A 19691-nucleotide genomic window follows, 5' to 3' on the forward strand; every position below is an offset into this window, starting at 1 on the left:
AGTTAAAGTTGCTAAGTTTAGTTATGATAATGGTGAATATTTCTAATAATGACCTTGGACAGCAGTGTGTCATGACTTCTTTCTAATTCATGTTTTTATATCAATATACAGTATTTGGAGGGACAAACTGAGCATGTCTGAACATTACTGCCTTAATCTGACATCTTGGAGTATATAAAATGCAGTGGAACTTAAACCAGGAGGATCATTGATTATTGTTTTTACTGAATGATTGTGCAGCAAATACATCAAGAGTAAGTGAGGTAGTGTCAATGTTTTTTTCTTCCTTGTGACTTGGAGGGAGAGATTGGACACAATCTATTCAATTCATACTCTTATCTGCCTGTCCTCATTCTCATTGTCACACTGTCCCCTGAAGGGAGCCATCACACAGAAATATCCTTCATGACTGACTGAACAGAGATGATGATTTCTGTTTGTGTGTCAGGGAAATTTTTGTTTTGGGGCAGTACAACGGACAAGCAGGTTTTTGCATCTGATCTTTGGTCTTGGCGATAGACTTGATGTGTTCGTCGTTGTCATATTTGCGTGTCAGCTGTCAGAAATGTACCCTCAGTCCTGCGTGCCTGGTCAGGTCCTGCAGGTTGGTCACCTGCTTGAGGGGCTCAGCAGGGCCAACAGGTGTGTAAATGATCAGGTGGAAACACAGGAGACAGAAATAATTCAGGCTCCACTGAGGGGAGGCCATTATCAGGGACCTCCCTCAGGCTCCCCTTGATGTTTCACTTATTATCTCACTTCCACACTGGCCAGCGCCGCTCAGCCAAGTAGGCGCACAAGCTGCAGGCTCCGTCCGATGTACCAGTTCTTGCTCTAACAGGCACACTGCAACACAGAGCAATGACTCAGCGACTGTGGGCAGCTCATTATTTTCTTTGCCCACAAAGAGATGACTGGCTGGTGACTTTGTTTGGTATCTTTGGTGAAGTGCAGGGGGAGTACAAAATAAAATTGTAATACCTCACAACACCATTAAGTACAACACCATGTTGCTGGATGATGTTGTTTGCTTAAACGTGCTTTCCTGGAAAGTGCTTGCTTTCAGTTGTTTTGCCACTTGATTATGAGACTTTGCAAATGCAGGCAGAATTTTTTTTTTCTCCCCAGGACAAACTAATCATGTCTGACTGGAACTGCTCTCACTGCCCCAGACGGAGCTGGTCTTTAAATGCACCCAACACATACATAACATATTTTATGTTCATTTTTATGTTAGCACTGTCTCTGCAAGCATGCTAAAATGTTAGCTTTTTGGTCACACCGTGAAGGAGATTTTTCATGTCTTGAAAGAAAGCAGTAATACTACATGAAAAGCTGTCATTCGAAAACCAGCACGTTTCTTCACGTGACAGAATGATCAGTGTATGTTGCTGGCAGGTGGTATATGGGCTCCAGAGGCAGCTGACGCCAGTGACATCTGATAAATTGTTGTGGGCCCATATGGTGATCATACAAGGTCCCCATCTGGAGGCTGACTTCAACATATTAAGCAATAACAAATAGCCAGCGGCAGTTCCCTTTCCATCCTCTTCCTCCAGCTTCATATTTACCAGCCCTGCATGTCAGGATGTGCAAGAGCTCCATCAGGTGCTTTATGCTTGAGAAGACAGAGGCCTCGACTCAGCTGCAAAATGAAGAGAGATACTCTTCTTGTTGAGCCTACCTCCAGATGAAACATACTGTCCTGGTGCTTCTCTGGTTTATATGATGTCCAGTTTGGAGGCATAAACTGACGTGAACACAACCAGAAATCCCATGTTCATATGAGTTGTTGTGGATTAGAGTTTTAATTGACTTTTCCATTGCTATAGGATCTGTCTGATCACTCTAACAGGATTTAGATGGTTAAAAGCAGCACAGATGATCACATAAAACCACAGATCCAAGGCCATATTGGATTATCATAGCTGCGTGATTTAAAAGACATATCTGCTCTATCCTGTTAGTTCAGTTTCCCTAATCTGAAAGCCAGTTTTCTACCAAATGCATTCATGTAAAAGATTTATATTACCTTTATATTATAAATTATATTACCTATATATATTATATTAGGATACTTGTGGTGACCTGCAGGAATCAGCTGCCTACAACAGTAAACGTGCATGTGCTACATGTCTGCAAAGGCAGAATATTTTTCTTGTTTTGTCTTAGGATTTATGTGTACTACTGCAGTGACACAAAGTCTTCCATAGTAACCAGATAAAAAATACTAGTAATAAAGTTAAAAAACATTAGGGCTGATTTTCCAAACATCAAAACATCCCCACAAGAAAAGAGGGACAATGAATGTTTACATCTTGTGTAATAGAACAATTTCTTTCATGCAAATGCCAGGCTTGCTTCATAAACCGATGCATAAACATAAGGATAAGTTTCACATTGTTATTAATTTTATATTATTATGATACTTTCTTATTGTTGTGGTCTCAACCTCTGTATTTTGCATTTTACTTTCCCTGAAGCTGTATATTGGCATAACAGTCTATCACTGCTCACCAGCACAGCCTGCACTGTTGTTCAGCATCAACGCTGCTTCAGATTCTCCTTTAAAGGCAAAGAGGTCAAAGACAAAGCAGTCTGACTCTACTCCAGTCCAGGCTCTCAAGTCCTCAAGTGTTTGCTCCTCAGCTGTTGACCTCAGTCAGCTTCTAGTCTCACACAGTCACAGAACAGTAAGACTTGCAATGGGACAAATACGTAAAGTACTTTCTCATTTTTGTTTTGGATATTAGCAGGGTTGAACCCGCCTGTTGTATATCTGCAGGAACTTTTCATCTTTATGAGGGATGCAAATCTTATTGTTTTCATATTGTGGAGAATTCATGATAACGTAGTGTAGGTTTTATTGAATGAGAGGAAGACGTATCTGATCTCCCCTCCTCCTTCTGTGGTAAATAAAGGGATGTTAGATTTAAAATGGAGCCATGTTGGTCCATCTGTGCATATTACTGTTGGCATGAAGCCAACTCTAATCCTCCTGAGTGTACAGTGTGACAGTGTGTGTGCGTGCGGATGCTCACATATGTCAATGCATGAGTGTGTCCTCTCTCTTCCCTTGCCTCTACAGAGGCTCATAGAAAAGACAAATAAGCATTCATGATTGGAGCCTCTTTGAGCTCAACTCTGTGAGTATATCACTTCCACTATCATGACTGTTGCCACAGAGCTAATAACACTGCTATTGATGAAGGCTTTTTTCTTATAGCAACCAAAAACTAGTGACGGTCAAAGCTTTAGAGGCTGACAATATCAAGCTACTGTCCTCAACTACCGTCAGTGATGCTCATGTCACATTCAGAGGAAATCAATAATTCAGTGGTCAGTAGTGAACTGGGATCTGCTGATTGACTTGCTTACTTAACTTGCAGCTGTGTGGACCTGACCTGTGACAGTCAGTCAGACATGAGCACAATAATATATGTATGCAAATAAATGTTGACATTTGTTTGCCCCCCTCAGTATGACAGAAAGGTGGTGAAGCATTCAACACACATCCAGATACCATAAATAAAAAGTACTACACTTTGCTGCATGTCTCTAAATCGTCTGCTACTCTTTTAGCACTAAAGCAGCTAAAACAAGCTTTCAATCTGTTTCACTCACATCCCTGCTTAATGCCCCAGCCCAGCAGGGAAACCGAACACAACACTGTCACTTAATGGTAAAGTTTTTGTGTGTCTTTTACACGTAGAGAGTGTTGATTTATATCATCATTTTTATTGCTCTTCCATGTGCATCTGATGTGAAATGGCAGCACAATGAGGATAGCAGTGAAAGCTACAATTATTAACTCCAGGGTCTGCTGCAAGCCACCCAGACTCTCGCTCTCTCTCTTACATTGTGCCGTGTTCAGTGGACCTTTTTCATTCTGGTTTGTCATAGCAGAAAAAAAAATCACCAAAGATTTCTCTGTTCCATCAAGTGTCCCATGTAAACGCAGCACAGTAGTTTTTAAAATTCATGTACACCTGTTCTTTCCCTGCTGTGGCAAACCAAAATGTCTGCTAATCGAGTCCTTTCGCTTTCATGTATTCAAATAAGCACCTTGTAGCTTCACCTCAAATGGTTCTAATAATAACTGGTGTATGATTTGAGGCGTATGAAGTTGCAAAATCACTTCCTGTGCCACCATAGACCATTTCAACATGATTACTATCTATTTCTGATATTGTGACTCAAAAACACAGCCCATATTAATCTTGATTGTGGAGATGGATTTTACGTAAACAGATTTATGCTGTTGACTGGTACATCTCCGCTACGCTCTAATCTATATAATGGGTTTCAAGCAGGAGATACTGATGTAGCCATAATGCTCAAGTTTCTTTAAAATACCATTCAGACGGCACATTGGCTGGCAGGAGTGGAAACTGATACTGCATGGAGGAGAAATCTCCATCAAGCTGCAGAGGAGGAGACTAGTGCTGATTGCAGGAATTAATATAATTGTTCAGTTGCTTGTTGCAGGGTTTGAAAGCTGCTGATTGGTATTTTCATGCAGGACAGTTCCATAAATGAGAATACATCTATGTTGTTATTCTTGTATGTGCTGTCAGTGTCATGGCCAGGCTTGAGGACCAGTTATGTAAATTCTGCCTATAGGCAAGTAATGCAGTGTGTGAGCTGTGTACAGTCATCAGTGGAGCAGAGTTAATGGATTAGTATTGCTGTTATTGTAAACCATGACCACATGGACACCATGGAAACAGCAGATTTAATGCAGTAATTTCAGCGGTTAAAAAATAGAAAGTTTTTTTTGTTTCCTGATGGTTAAATCCAAGAATTCATCATTTGGCCTTTACAACCACAAAAGACTGAACTCTTATTCTAAGGAAATGTTCAAAGGTCATTCATGTGTGATAGTTTTACTGCACCAGACCAAAAAAATTAAGAAAGTCGGTGAAAGATTGAAAGAAATGTTGAACGGCTCACCTGTTACAGTTAGTTTTCAGGCAAGATATTTCCAGTTGTGGCTTACTGCTGAGAATAACAATCGGCAGTCTGTTCCCATGTCAGCCACATGTACTGTATATCCTGTCAGTGTGTCAGTGAGTAACGAGGTGATTGCTCAATGAAAACATGGAAAACATCAGCTCCAAGCCTAAAGAAAAACCCACCTGCTGTCCAAAGATCATTTTAGGGCCAAGATGTTTCAGAAAAACTCGACCTGTAACTCATCCAGATCCTGAGATTTGTACACCAGTACAAAACCCTTTGTACCACTCTTATATTTAAGGGCAGGGTTGGGGTAGAAAAATGTTAAACAGCCTGAAAAAATTAAAAACACGGGTGTCAGAAAGGAAGTGATTTTCTTGTTTGTTTCTTTTAGACTCACATTCAATCAAAAGAAAAAGTCAAATTGGGGCACATCAATAGATCATTTTTAACTCCTCACAGAACTACACAGTGATTTTTGTGCACTCAATACTTGCTCTATTTGACAAAATTTGCTGCAAAAATACACCAGAGATGTTAAATGTTAGCTGCAATAGAAATGTATGAATACAAAGGCAGATTTTTTTTTCTTGCTTTGACGTAACTGTTGACCCGAGAGGCCTCACAACCCTTCACACCGAGCGCCCTTCATGTTAGGAGGCTACAGGACGTCAGAGGTTGAGACCAGATGAGCCCTGAAGAGATTCCAGTCTCCCTTGATAATAATTGCTGAAAAACAACACTGACTGAGAGTAACCCGTATTGTTCACCTGTAATGGTTATAAGGTTGTGTGATATGCAGTGATGTTTAAGTTTTTAGTATGTGTGTTTTTCTGTGTTATGAATCCTTGGATACAGTCTGAAAAACTGTAAAACAACAACAACAACAACAAAAGCAGTACATTGCGGCCTTGATAATCAAAAGGTTATGCTTATTCCACTCTAAATCTCTGCAGGAATAATAAAATTAAAGATAACACACTGCTTTTTTTTCTCCTCACAGGCTGAGTTTTGTTTTCAGCTTCCCTCCTGTGCAGTGAAGTCAGCCTGCAGCACAGCTTGAGTCTCTCAAGGATTCTCCATCAGCATGCAGGAGGTGCTTGAACTGAAGTCACCTGCTGAAGGTTGGTGTCCTTACTTTTGCTGTGCCAGCCTGTTGAGCCTCAGTTGTTGCTGCGATGCATTCAGCTGAGATACACCAACTGTGTGTGTGTGTGTGTGTGTGTGTGTGTGTGTGTGTGTCAGACTGCAGAGGGGATCTATGAGATGAATGTGATTAGAATGACAAATGAACTGCTCTACAATCCACTGAGCAAGGATGTGTTTACATGTACTGAGATGTTGATTAATGTGCTTTGTCCCTTAAAAAATATTATTGCTAGTAACTGTTTTTTTTCCATTGTGATTATGATTACAGAGATACTGGTGATCTCTTTCAGATGTAGATCATGTAGATGTTTGCTTCGCAGAATCAAAAACTAAATGAAACCTACACATTCATCTCATATCACGCTGAGAAACAGAAAGTCAAGCAACAAAACTGTGAAAACTAGTTTTCCACAGTTTCACCATAAAAGAAGAAGGGAAAAAATTCTTCATTTCTTCATTTCTGAATATTTCTGTCCTTTTTTCTTAATATTTATGTCTCTGACAACAACTCTTCATCCCACTACATCTCACCAGATTATTATCTTGTACAAATTTCTTAGCGTGAGTAAGCGTGTGTTCGATCCTCCTCACTCATTATTTAATATTTGATAAACTGACTAACTTTGCCATCTGTGGTTTTTCGTCCTGCTGCTTCTTCGTATTTAGGATAAACACGGCACATTGTGCACGAGTGCATCTGCCGCGATGATTATGACTGAATGAAGCCGGACAACCATGGAGAGTTGATTCAGTCTGTAATGATAACAACAATGTTCTGTGGCCTGCATTTGCAACAGCTGTTCCTTTTTGTTTGTCTTAGTAAAAACATCTGCATCAAAAGCTGGAGCCGTAATATCAAATTAAAATCAGCGTGTTCATCGCCTGAGACCGTCGTCATTTCAGTCAATGCTTTATGGTTGGATGCTGTGGAATTTCATGCCTTCCTCCTCTGAGTGCTTTGAACAGATACATCTGGACAATAATACAACACATCTGGCAGAGACATTGTGGTATAATTTCTATGTAAGTTATGATGAGCTAAAGTTATAGTATGCACTGCAATATGATAGCATGAAGTAGTCATGTTATGTTTCCATTAAGATTGAAAGAAAAGCAAGATACAGCTGTATTAAAGGATACAACTGGTCAAGGGCCTGTAAGCTATAGAAGGTAAAACTGTAATTGTGAAACGGTTTCATGGTAGTGAAACACTGTCTATGGTAGCCATACACTGTCAATGTAATCTCATTGTAACTGCTGTAAACCTGAAAAAGAACATTTATTGTAATCCTGCATAAAACAATTATTTTTTAAAAAATAGCACAGCAAGAGGCCTGGAGATAATAGTGTCTGGTGCCAGCTGAAACTTAGGCTGAAACTAGAAGGCAGCTCAGAGAGGAGAACTAATGGTGTAAACTGTGCTAAGAAGCACATAAAAAATAATTATAAAATAATAAATAAACAGGTGCAAAATAAGGCCAGTGGAAAGTCCCCAGAAAACCTAGGGCAGGCCTACCTAATGGTGTAAAAAATCACCACCAAATCCAGGACAAAAAGAGAAACCTATTGGTGTAATAAAAACAAAGTTGGCAAAAGGGATGGACAATAGGCGTGGAAAGGTCCAAACCCTAAGGTATATAATGTGAAGCCACCAGTCATTTTGTGAAAGACCCTTCATGGGTACCTAGTGTGCTTTGTGAACGGTTTTTCCCTTTTTTGCCGGCATTAAAGTCTTTGCTGCTCAGAATCCTGTCTCCCATTGATGATTCTACTGGACTTCGAGGGAAGATTTTCCTGAACAATTTGACACAGTTAAAACTTAGAAATTATTGTGGTGTGGCTTTGAGTCTCCGCTCTGAGCCTACACGACAACATGAGAAACATCAAAACTCTTATGTATGCTTCTCCTTTTCACAGGCCAGAGGAAAAACTACAAAGGGTCAACACAATATAACTGATAGAATTTAAATACTTCTTTATAACCAGCAAGACTATGAGAAATGACTACTTTTAATAATACAATATTTTTGTCATTAGCAGTGTTGGAGGAAGTAATCAGATTCTTTACTGAAGAAACTAGTACTAATAACATACAAAATACAAGTAAAAGCCCTCTATTGAAAATGTTGGTTAAAAAAAAAACTTAGACTTTATTTTGTCTGTATATTTTTTACATACACTGAAATTCTTTCTCTGCATTTAATCCATCACTGATTGAACACACACACACACATGCAACATGCAACATGCAGTGAAACATACAGGAGCAGAGGGCTGCCATGTCAGGCTCCCAGGGAGCAAATTGGGGGTTAAGTGCCTTGCTCAAGGGCCCCCTCAAGGGAATTGATCAATCACTCCACCAGACCCAAAATTTTCTTGACAGTCTGGGGTGGAATCGAACCAGCGACCCTCTGGTTACAAGCCGCTTCTCAAGCCTCGAGCCCACGGCGGCCCACCCCTGAGTATAAGTATAATCAGGAAAATTAACTTAAACTCTTTTGAAAAAGGTGACAACTAATGATTATTCTTGGATTATACCTCTGCTTAATCTACTGCTTCATTTACAAATTGATTGTCTGATTTGTACAAAATGAGCAAATTAAAATAAACAAAAGGAAAAACATAAGATCCTCACAAAATGTTTGGCTTCTTTGCGTCAAAATTAGCAACAAAATACTCACTGGGAACATGACAGTATCTCAAATTTGTACCTTGGTACAACACCAAGATGTTAGAAAACAGATATTCTGTAACTCGTCAGCGTCCTTCAAGACCTCAAAATGCAGAAGTGAAAGTGTTGTCAAAGGATGGAAGTGTTGAGAAACCACAAAGTCAGCTGATTGCTAAGCAAGGGGGCTGTGTGGCGTTTCTGGTAGGGTTAAAAGAAACTGCACAGCTGTGGTGACACTAAGCTCTGGACACCATCAAGTCAACAGCAGTGGAAAGTCTGTGCTGCAGGTGAGACAACAATCGATGATACCACTATGGTGTTAATTTCCGTTCAAATACATTTTAATTTGATCAGCTTTGTTGGAAAGTTATTGCAGTTGATAAGATGCTGGTCATTTGAAATGTTTTTCTTTTTTCCCACAGAAATCTCCAAGACAGCTCTGCTCTTCACATCAAAATGGAGAGTTTAGATGATTATGACTATAATCTGGACTACAACTACACAGAAGAAAATTTGACTGTAATTGAGGAGACAGTTTTTAAGCCCAAGTCGACGTGTTTAAAGGAAGCTTTCTGTGTTTCTTTAGTCGTGGTCAGTGCTGTCATTTTTCTGCTGGGCTTCTGTGGAAACGCTTTGGTCATCTGGATTTCAGGCTTCAAAATGAAGAGGACGGTCAACACTACCTGGTACCTGAGCCTTGCAATATCTGACTTTGTATTCTGCGCCTTCCTCCCCTTCAGCATCACCAACATGGTGATGGAGCAGTGGGTTTTTGGCCGCTTCATGTGCAAATTCGCCTCCTCAATTATGTTTCTCAACATGTTCAGCAGCATCTTCCTCCTGGTCATCATCAGTGTTGACCGCTTTGTGTCAGTCGTGTTTCCGGTTTGGGCTCAGAACCATCGCACTATTAACAAGGCGTCCGTTATTGTTTCCCTGGCTTGGCTTCTCGCAGTCGCACTGAGCATTCCCTCCTTGGTCTTTCGGGACGTTGGCAGTCACCTGGGTAGGACCATTTGCTTCAACAATTATACATTAAACCAACACAGTCACAAGATAGTTGCACTGAGCCGACTCATTGCAGGGTTTATTGTCCCTTTCATTATCATCATGATTTGCTATTCTGTCATCATCCTCAAACTTCAGACCAATCGGATGACAAAATCCTCCAAACCTTTCAAAGTCATGACTGCACTGGTCGCCGCTTTCTTCATCTGCTGGCTGCCGTACCACGTGTTCGTCCTACTTGAGCTGAACCACCAAAACTACGACCACAGTGTTTTAATCACCGGGCTTAAAGTGGGCACTTCTATGGCAGCGGCAAACAGCTTCCTTAACCCAGTGTTGTATGTTTTTATGGGCAATGACTTCAAACAGAAGTTCAAGAACTCTGTGCTCTCAAAGATGGAGAACGCGATGGCAGACGAAGGCCGCACCATCAGCCGCTACCTGTCCAGGTCCAGCTCTGTGGATGGCAGAGCTTCTACACATATCTAGAGATTACCACAAGATACGAAATGTGTTGTTGCTTCCCAAACCACACATGAATCAAATCCGTATAGATTCATATTACAAGCCAGACTTTTTGCCACACATTTCTTCTGCTTTGCAAGCTTGAGTCAATATCTAAACGTGTATTTAGCTCATTTTGCATTGCAAGGCAGGTGACATCAATTCCATCTATCTCAAAGCTAGTTTTTGCACACATTTATGACTGTAAATTGAGTTGTAAAATATTGTCAAATATGATGTATATTTTCAGATTAAAAAAAGTATTATCATTATGTCAAGGAATATCTGAATTTATATTCAGAATCAGAATCAGAAATACTTTATTGATCCCTTGAGGAAATTGTGAAATTGTATACTGGTTATATTGGTTACTGGTTATATTTGGTTGCAAATTACAGATTAATTTTCAATTCTTGCAAAGATCTTGTATTCTTGTGAATTGCAAACATTGCAATTGTTTTCGATCTGTGAAACATGTTGAAATTTAACAAGAAAGGAAATCTTAATGTTGCAAATCACAACTTGTGTGCTGCATATTTAATGGAAACATGGGGGACTGCAGGACATTTGCTGTAGAAATGACTGTTGTAAGGTTTTCATATGCTTCCATGACCTCTGAACTAAACTGATAAGCACAAGGGCACATTATTACGAATAAACAGAAGATCATGAAAAGCACTCGCTGAGACCCAGCGACTGAATGCTGGTAATTTTTTTCATGCGCATTAAACCTCAGCTGTCCCTCCACCCAAAGAGGGTTGTTCTGTGGTTTTATTTACTGACAGCACAGTACGCAACTATTTTTGTATTGCAGCATTTGCAAATGTTGTTTCAGACTGACCAGAATACAAAGTGCAGCAGTGGAGGAGGCTGCTGTTTGTTCGTATTAATCAGAGAATAGAGAAATAACAGGTGTCCTCCACCACTCTGCATAATGTAATCTGATTTGGATGGGTTATTGTACTAGATGAATGTACCGCTGTGACAACTCAGTAAAGAAACCATGCTGCAGCACACACACACACACACACACACACACACACACACACACACACACGCTCACAAACATTTGTTATAACCACTTGACAAACAGTTTGCAGAACATTTTAGTTGTTTTTTTCATTCATTTTCTTTTCATTTCATTTCATGTATGAGAAATGTACAGTGAATGTGGTTTGTGCTATAAATCTTTAAATATTTCCTTCTCCTTCTCTCTGTTTCCTGAAATGCAGATGTAACCATTCTAATCAGCCCCCTGATGTATTACTCTCTAAATATTGAGGCATGATTTGCATTTTGAAGCTAGTTTCCAAAAAGATTTGAAGAAATAACTTCATGAAAATGTATTAATTTATAATTTCTCTATGGACATCATAGTATGATCATGTTCAGATGATTTTGAGAACTAATGAGTTAAGTTAGACTGGAAAAGTTGAAATATTTTATCTGTAGTTATTGCCAAGTGGCAATAAGCATCAGCTATTCATGTAAGGTGTCACTTTCACATTTCGCACCTGCAACCTTGCAGTGTGACCTCTTTACACAGCATGTTCTCAGGCACATTTTTGTCAACACTCCTGGAGCAATAAAAGCTGAAATAGAAAAAGGAACTGCACATGATTAATATATACCTGTTGTGAACAACCTTTGAATGAATCAGTCTCTGTGAAGAACTTCCTCCTCAGTGACAACATAATAGGAATCATAACAAGAAGTGTGCCTGGTGATTTCTTTGATGTTGAAACAGTGGAAGGCAGGGGAGGAAACAGACGGCTGAGGTTACACGAGACACTGCAGGTGAGTCACAGTGAAACAGTTTAGTGGAGCATTCAGTGACTAAAGAGCGACAAATTTATATTAATAGATGGTGAAGACCAAAACAGAGCTAAAAGCTGAGTTAATATTTCAGACTCCAATGAAATGCTTACTTTGCTGCTTATCTGCTGGATGTGTAAATTAATAACCTCATGCTAACAAATTAAGGAGATAGAAACATGGAGTCCGACAACCAGGTGTTAAATACCCATGGGAGGCTGGACTGATTATCTCCACTCACAGTGTACCTGCAAGGTAGCACCGACAAAACCAAGGGAAACACAGCAGGTCCTGCTAAATCAGCAGGGCTGGCACATCAGGTCCATCCACATCTCCAACTTTGCCCATCCCAGAAAGGGCTCCAGTCTTCAACTTTCTTGCCACGAGATCTTTTGCTTTGGCAGGTCCGATTTTGTCCAGGCTTCTTGGATAGATAAATAGATAGATAGATAGATAGATAGATACTTTATTGATCCTGAGGGAAATTTAAGAATGTTATGTTGTGCTCCACAGATCTTGATCTGAGACTAGAGATTTGGAACTCATAATCAATCTTACTTTGCAAGAAATCTGAATCTGAATATTAAACATAAGCATGTCCACATAACATAACATGTCCATGTAATACGTACATATGTTCTGGTATATTAAGTAATAATCATCTTAATTCAAACGTTTCTTCAGAAATGATTCTTACAAGACAGACGACCATATCACAATCATGTTAGTTAATGAAGTAATTTATTGGGCCTTATCACATTACATTCATTCTATAGAAAATACATTCAAAAGTGACACCTATGTTCAGTAAGTGTCAGCTCGTCAATGAAAGCAAGAGCCAATAAAGTTTAAAGCATTACAGTGAAAAATAGAAACATTGTCAATGTGTGAGCACACACTATAAAAATATATTTTTATCATACTGAAAATGGAAGTCGATTCATGTTTTCTGGCTCTCAGTCACTAGTGTTTTATTTATTTATATATTCATGTAATTATTCATATATTTGTTTATCAAGCATATGGCATAGCACTCTGAGTACCGTTTTAGGATGTGCTATTTATGAAATCTGAGCAGAATTTTTCACTTCTGTGGAGATTTTGTTCTTAAATTATGAAGAGTAAAAGGATCAACAGCTTTAACCGTCTCATTGCTTTTCTTCCAACAAAGCAATTAAAAAAAATTTCACATTCAGCATGATTAACTGTCATAAAATAAATCTATGACAATCACTACTGCTAAAGGTAACTCCCAATCTATAACATGTGTAACGCCTAAATCCTCAGTGATCTTTGGGGCGACTTTTGCACAGAGAAGTGCTTTTTGGATTTCTGCATCAAGTCCAGTGTTAAGAAAACACGTTCACAACCAAATTAGTTAACATATGCAAAGCACACCAAAGATAAATAAATGCTGTGGAGATAAGTCCTCTTCTCTCCTTGAGTCAGTGCCTTCAAGAGGGATTATTCATCTTGAAAATGAGGAGCTGAGAGTTCTTTACCTGTTCATCATTGAAAACATGATTTCTCTTACACAGAGCAAGTCTAATAACTTAGAAAAACGTGGAAACACACAGTATCATCATCAGGTAGTCATAGCCTGGATATTGCATTTTTCCCTCTGACAAAGGCTTAACGTTTTAATGTTTTCAGAGGAGTTCATGTATAAAACAGTATTGTTCTGTATATGTCATAGCAGCAGAAGAGTCATACATTTTAGATTTCTTGTCTTTTTCACAAAATAAGCTGATAGAACACGCTTTGCAGTATTGTATAATATTTTGTCACTGGCAACAAATCACCCAGCACAGGCAGACAGCCTCCCTGTAGTCACAACTATCGTACCTTCTTCATGTTAAGGCATGTGCACATGCCAACGCAGCACATGTGCATAGAGCAGGATAAGAAGTGCTTTTCATTCAACCAAAGAGAAAAACAAGCCTCCCCAGTTAAAACTTCCTCTTCTATTAACGCATGAAGCTGCTGAAGATCAACAGAAAATGAAAAAAGATGGATTAAACAGTGAAAATAGGTCGGAAAAAGACTGATTTCCTCTCACTACAACTTCAACGCATGTGACCTCACAGAAAAATAATTAAAAACTATTCCCTCAAGTCATTTAAATGTCTGTTGACAGAACAGTCTGATTGAAAGGCGGGGAACAAATGAAATGTGAAGATCACATTTATCATCTTGGCTTATACTCCTCTGGAACTCCAGACAGCTTCCTTTTCTTCAAGGTAGCATCTACTGTTCTGATCAGTTCATTGATGTTAGCTCGCATTTCAGGAGTATAGGGGTCATATTCAAGTTTCCGCAGCCCTGATCTCTTGAAGTTTCCATCCTTCTGGCCCTCGACGCACAGCAGGCGGTCCTCAGAAACCTTCAGACCCAGAAACTGGACCATCCCCTTCAGCTTGGAGAACAAGTCCCTCTTCAGATCCTCAAAGTGGACCACGTGGACGTTCTTCCCATAGTTTAGCCAGTCCAGCGTGTGGGAGGCCCACCAAGGAGCATAGTTCTTCACAAACTCGGGCCACTCTGCAGAACAAATGAGAGGACAGAAAATAAACAAGGACTTATGGGTGCCGGTGTGTGTGCAAATTGAAACATCGGAGACCAAACAACCACTCAGCTGCAATCAGCATCACAATTTAAAATGCTTTAAATGATAAATGATAAATTTTCTGCTGAAATTCGAAAATAAGAAACATTTATCAAGCAGCTTATCCCATGCTACAGTGAAGAATAGGCCTAATGTTTGAGAGCAGTTAAATCGGTCACATAATGAATCACACACTCTGAACAGGAATAGACTCCCTTCTTCTCACTTTCAATTTGCGTGGAATCGTCAGTGAGCAAATAATGTGAAACTAATACATAATGATATAAATAAGAGTGTGATATGTGAAACTGAGACAAGATGGAGACAAAAAGAAATCCAAACTGAAACAGGGAAGAAATCCTGCCGCAGGTGGACGACATACATCGGAGAACAAGGAGACACTGACAAAATGCAGATGGACGTAGGGAAATTGACTGCAAACAACATCAGTGCCAGCGTTGCTTTCCGCACCTTTCATAAAGGATAAAAAGTGCTGCGACATCCAATCAAATGAACAGCTCAGATGAACAGATCAAAACATAACAGCTCATACAAGAAAGCAGCAGCTATAAGGGTGAGCATTTTCAAGTTCATTTCCTATTTAACACATAACAGGAAATGTGTTAAATAGGTTTAATGCTTAAAAAGGACCAAAAGTGACAGTCCAAATTAATTCATGGCAAAGCAAAGTGAAGGTAAATAAATAACAAATTACAAAGTTACTGTGGGGGCTGAATGAAGAGGAAGTGAGAATCACTGGACTTATTTAGCTCGAGAGGTCTTTTGCAATTCATGGCCGGGTACATGAAGTCATCACTGAAATGTTTGGATAGTGAAGTAGACTTTCATTGGTTGTCAGTCAAACTGCAGAGGACCTGTATGAAAATCCTCTACTTACACCTGTGAGTCATTGATAATCAACTGGCCCAAGAAAGCAACGACTGGCAGGAGATGTGCTGCATTAGCACACATCTTTACTTTTAGGAGGTGTTGCTGTTAAAGTTTAAGAGTTTGAAGTGCTGTCGCAGAAACCCAGTAAATAGAATATTATATATACTGCGTCTAAAAATACAACTAGTTGTACAGAAAGAGGAAATGCATCTCTGAAACATTCTGTTCAGCAAATGTTTTACTGAAAAATCTGATGTGGTTAATTCTGTGTACGTGAAGACGTGCTTGTCTGTTTCTGATTATGTTCTTATCAGCCAAGTTCAAAAAGCCAAATAATGTTGTCATGTAAACAAAAAAACAGGTTAGACTTGCCCCTGTGTTGACTTTACGGGGGTCACACTGGAGGGCATCAGGGTCTGTAACACCACGTGAGCCTCGCAGTGTGTCTCTGCAGAGGTGAGTGCATCAAATCATACATGAGGAGCCCTGAACACAATGTCACACTAACTCTCAGACTGGACCCGCTCTCTGCATGTGAAGTGGCAGCTGTCAGAAACTTCTCCCTTCACTGTTGTCACTGCATCATTTCCCCAACAACACAAGGGATAAACATTCATTGGAAACGGCAGGCCAAATGTGCTGATGTTTTCACAAAGAGAGACAACTGCTGGGTCGGCAACTCTCCAGCCTCTGGAAAATCGATTAAACCTCACAGAAAGTCAGACAGACGATACTCGGACAAGACAAAACCAGTTGCTATGGTTACCAAGACCCATTTTGGTGGGTGAATGTACTGCAAAAAGCAAAGACATACAATTTTATAGAGAAAGAATTACTGGACCCAAAGGTCTAATTTCTTTAATCACAGCATGATTTTTTTCATAACTACTTTTAATCTTCACTCACCAGGAATTTAACTTGACTGAATTGTGATGGCACGTTATGAACTGGATGCACAAGGCAGAGTGACACACTGGCTGTACAACACAATGTCCAAATATATCACAAAATATATTGAATTTGAAGCTACAGTCAGTAACCCATTAGCTTAGCTTAGCACAAAGACTGGACACATGGAAACAGCGACCTTAGTCTGCTGACCACCACCCTTAAGACTTTACATCATTAATTAAAAATGTTATACCCCATTTGATTAACTGGTACAAAAACCAAAGAGTAAACATGACATTTACAAGGCGTTTAGCTGATGTTTAGTTTCTCCATCTCTCAAGTATTTGTGCTACGCTAAGATGACTAAGATCAATCTGCTTTTCTCACATTTCTGTGAAGAATGGACAGTGTTAAGAATGTACATCTTCCACACACATAATCCATCACACATACATTTCCTCATTAAATGTAGCAGGAGAATCTGAGGAACAAGCTGGTTTAATTTGGTGACACAACTCATGATCTGACTGACCAGTGACCACTGTTTTGCGTGGTTGGATCATTGTTTCATTTCTCAATTCTGAACACAGGATTGCGCCTGAGATCATGTTCGAAATGCCTCCAAATCAAGAACTTTGTGATGAACCACACTGGTTTATAAGGTCAAAGCCACTGAGACAGCAGTGGGTTTATTGCTCATTTCCTCCATTTCTTTAACAACCCACGTCACCATTCACCATTTCCCAATTTTTAAATACCACCTATTTTTTCTTATGACTTGTAAGTGTTGAGCTTAGGGGCCCATTTGTAAATTTTCTAAGTAAAAGATGGTAGTTTAAGACACACTGACAACAAGGACTGAGACTTGGCCAAACTTCAGCTGTGATGCATTAACTCAAATGGCACAGGACTGTTGTATATATTGTTGCCATTTCATTGTTTATACTTTATTCTGTTTATACTGTATACTTTTGTAGTCTATACTTTTATACTGCTGCTTTTATATGTATAGTTATTTTGCATATTTCTTTATATATGTTACTGGGCTTATACCAGGACCAGGGAAACTAATTTCGTTCCACCTCATGTTTTTAACATGCGTGAAATGACAATAAAGCTCCTTGAATCCTTGAATTTGTCCTTAAGCTCAATAGATTTTGGTCATATGCAGATTGTTTTTGTTTCTATTTCCTATCTTGAGTATGTTGCTTTCAGTCGCCAAAAGATGTTTAGTTCACAAAAGCAACAAGAAAAAAACCACAGAGTGCTCACGGTTATAAAGTAGTAAACTTCAAGTGAAACTCCAGGGGAATGCAAGGTGCCTTTGAAGTCAAACTTGTCAGCTAGGAAAAAAGAGAAGCCACTGGGGTTACTTCAGGCACTCTCGCACCAAGCCAGGGATATAGTCAGTAAAAAGACTTATTTTTTAGGGCATCTCAGAGTTAAAATACAAAAGTAAAACACCGACCGGTTTCTGCCCACATTGGGTCTTCATCAGGGCGTGCCTGGAAAGAGGACTTGGTGCAAATATATCTGAACTAAGCCCCTTTGTTTTCCTAGTTCAATTGTGTTGTTTAAGAGAGTTTTCTGAATTTTAACTGTAAACTAAACACTGTGCAAGCTAGTGGTTACAGCAGCTCACCTTTCCCTCTCCAGTGGGCCTGAGAGGCAAATCCGATGTGGCCGCCATATTTTCTGTTAAATTCTGCCATGAGAGCTTTGTAGGGATTTCGGATCATGAGGATGCTGGAGTCAAAGGCTTCGATCTCCTTCTTGCCGCTCTCATGCGTCTTAATACAGATTGTCCTCCCACTTCGCCAGTGGTCCCGCTCCCCTTTAAACCCTGTGAGACATCCCACAGTGAATACATTTAATCACAGATGCATAATCATGGATGAACATGCTGGTGATTCATGTCAGATAAACGTCAGTGACTACCTTTATTGTAAAGGGAGCCGTCAAAGTAGTAGCTGCCAGTGTAAAAGCCAGTGGCGAGCTCTATGAGGTGTCGAGCCCAAGTGTTGCCAGCTCCAGGGAAACTGGCGAGGGCCACCAGCTGCTTGGCACGGGTAGGGAGGAAGTGGCGGTCCATGCATCTGTTATCTAACCAAATACAAACATCCAAAAGGCTTCATTATTGATTTGTTGTAAAGAAAAAAAAAAACATCGACAATGATAAACACAGGAATGTCCTGTGACATCTGTGCTGCCTAATGTGGGATGAAAAACAGTAAACCATGTCTCTGCAAAATGTGAGGAACAAGTTGCTCCTCATAATCAGGCTTCAAATAGATACTGAAAGATAGCTATTTTCTGCTTATTAAAAAAAAAGGTCAAACAGAGTCTAAAACAGACACATTTGTTTTTTCTGTTTTGTTTGTACATGAATTAGCATGAGTTCTCCACATCACAAACTGCCCAGTAATTCCAAGAAACTGATATTAATGTGTTGTTTATGAGTACACTAGACAGCAAGTGCAGATCTCTGAGTTCCCGAGAATGTTCACTTCCCGCTGCAGTTTGATTTTGGGTTTTTTGTTTCACAGAGTGAAACTTCTTCTTCTTATTAGTTTTGTTTTGTTTACTGGGCTTTTGTGTATTTTTGCTGATCCAAGTCACAGTCTACCCAATAAATGCTATTGAGTCAGTATCCCTTTCCATCTTTTTTCCTTTTTCCTGATATACTGTTTTTGAACAAAAGCTAAAAAATTGTTGGAAAAGATGCCTTAAATTTGGTTATCAAAACTTTGTGATAAAGGTAGCTCTGAGAAAGGACTGTGTACAGGCTCTAGTACACTCAAAGGTATAAAGAAAAGAAACATGGGGTAAAGTCAGGCGGACTTTTTCACTACATTGCTGTCAGTGTGCATGAATGCACTCCTTGCAGACTGAGTTTGCTGACATGCATCTCATTCGTATGTGCCCTTCATATACTGCTGAGACTGCGCTGTTAGGTGTTAACCACCAAGCCTTACCTTGAACCTGCGTCTGGTATACCACAAAGTACTCATCGTTTCCACAGTTCTCAAACTCCTCCCCGTGGCAACGATGGAGACACAAGTCCTCGTTCTCCAGCTCATGAAGGGAGAAGAGAGGAGTCGGGAAGCCGCAGTGGCATCGATCTCCAGCCAGGACCGCCAGTGATTTCTCCTGAAATACAGAAGCCATTACATACTGAAAACACACTCAAGTGCACAAACG

At 39.7% G+C, this 19691-nt stretch overlaps 2 protein-coding genes across 3 annotated transcripts in view; one reads left to right on the forward strand and one right to left on the reverse strand.

The window, feature by feature from the left end:
* The first annotated feature begins 8930 nt into the window (after nucleotides 1-8930).
* Nucleotides 8931-11488, forward strand: cmklr1 (chemokine-like receptor 1). Its single transcript, XM_046387397.1, has 2 exons — nucleotides 8931-9063; nucleotides 9199-11488. The coding sequence occupies exon 2, from the start codon at nucleotides 9233-9235 to the stop codon at nucleotides 10271-10273; it is 1041 nt and encodes a 346-aa protein (XP_046243353.1). The 5' UTR covers nucleotides 8931-9063; nucleotides 9199-9232; the 3' UTR covers nucleotides 10274-11488.
* A 1325-nt stretch (nucleotides 11489-12813) lies between these two features.
* Nucleotides 12814-19691, reverse strand: part of wscd2 (WSC domain containing 2) — a 34392-nt gene continuing 27514 nt past the window's right edge. The window contains exons 6-10 of one of the 2 annotated variants that reach the window (XR_006843235.1): nucleotides 19466-19640; nucleotides 18429-18593; nucleotides 18133-18333; nucleotides 14230-14644; nucleotides 12814-14181 (exon numbers count right to left, since the gene is read on the reverse strand). Coding sequence is in view for 1 of the 2 variants with exons in the window: in XM_046387396.1 (XP_046243352.1) it covers nucleotides 14292-14644; nucleotides 18133-18333; nucleotides 18429-18593; nucleotides 19466-19640 (894 nt within the window). In the remaining variant the exon portion in view is untranslated. Of the gene's footprint in view, nucleotides 14645-18132; nucleotides 18334-18428; nucleotides 18594-19465; nucleotides 19641-19691 lie in introns of both variants that reach the window. The other variant, XM_046387396.1, reaches the window with a different exon arrangement.

Source organism: Scatophagus argus, chromosome 4, assembly GCF_020382885.2.
Source record: "Scatophagus argus isolate fScaArg1 chromosome 4, fScaArg1.pri, whole genome shotgun sequence".
NCBI classification, from domain to species: domain Eukaryota; kingdom Metazoa; phylum Chordata; class Actinopteri; family Scatophagidae; genus Scatophagus; species Scatophagus argus.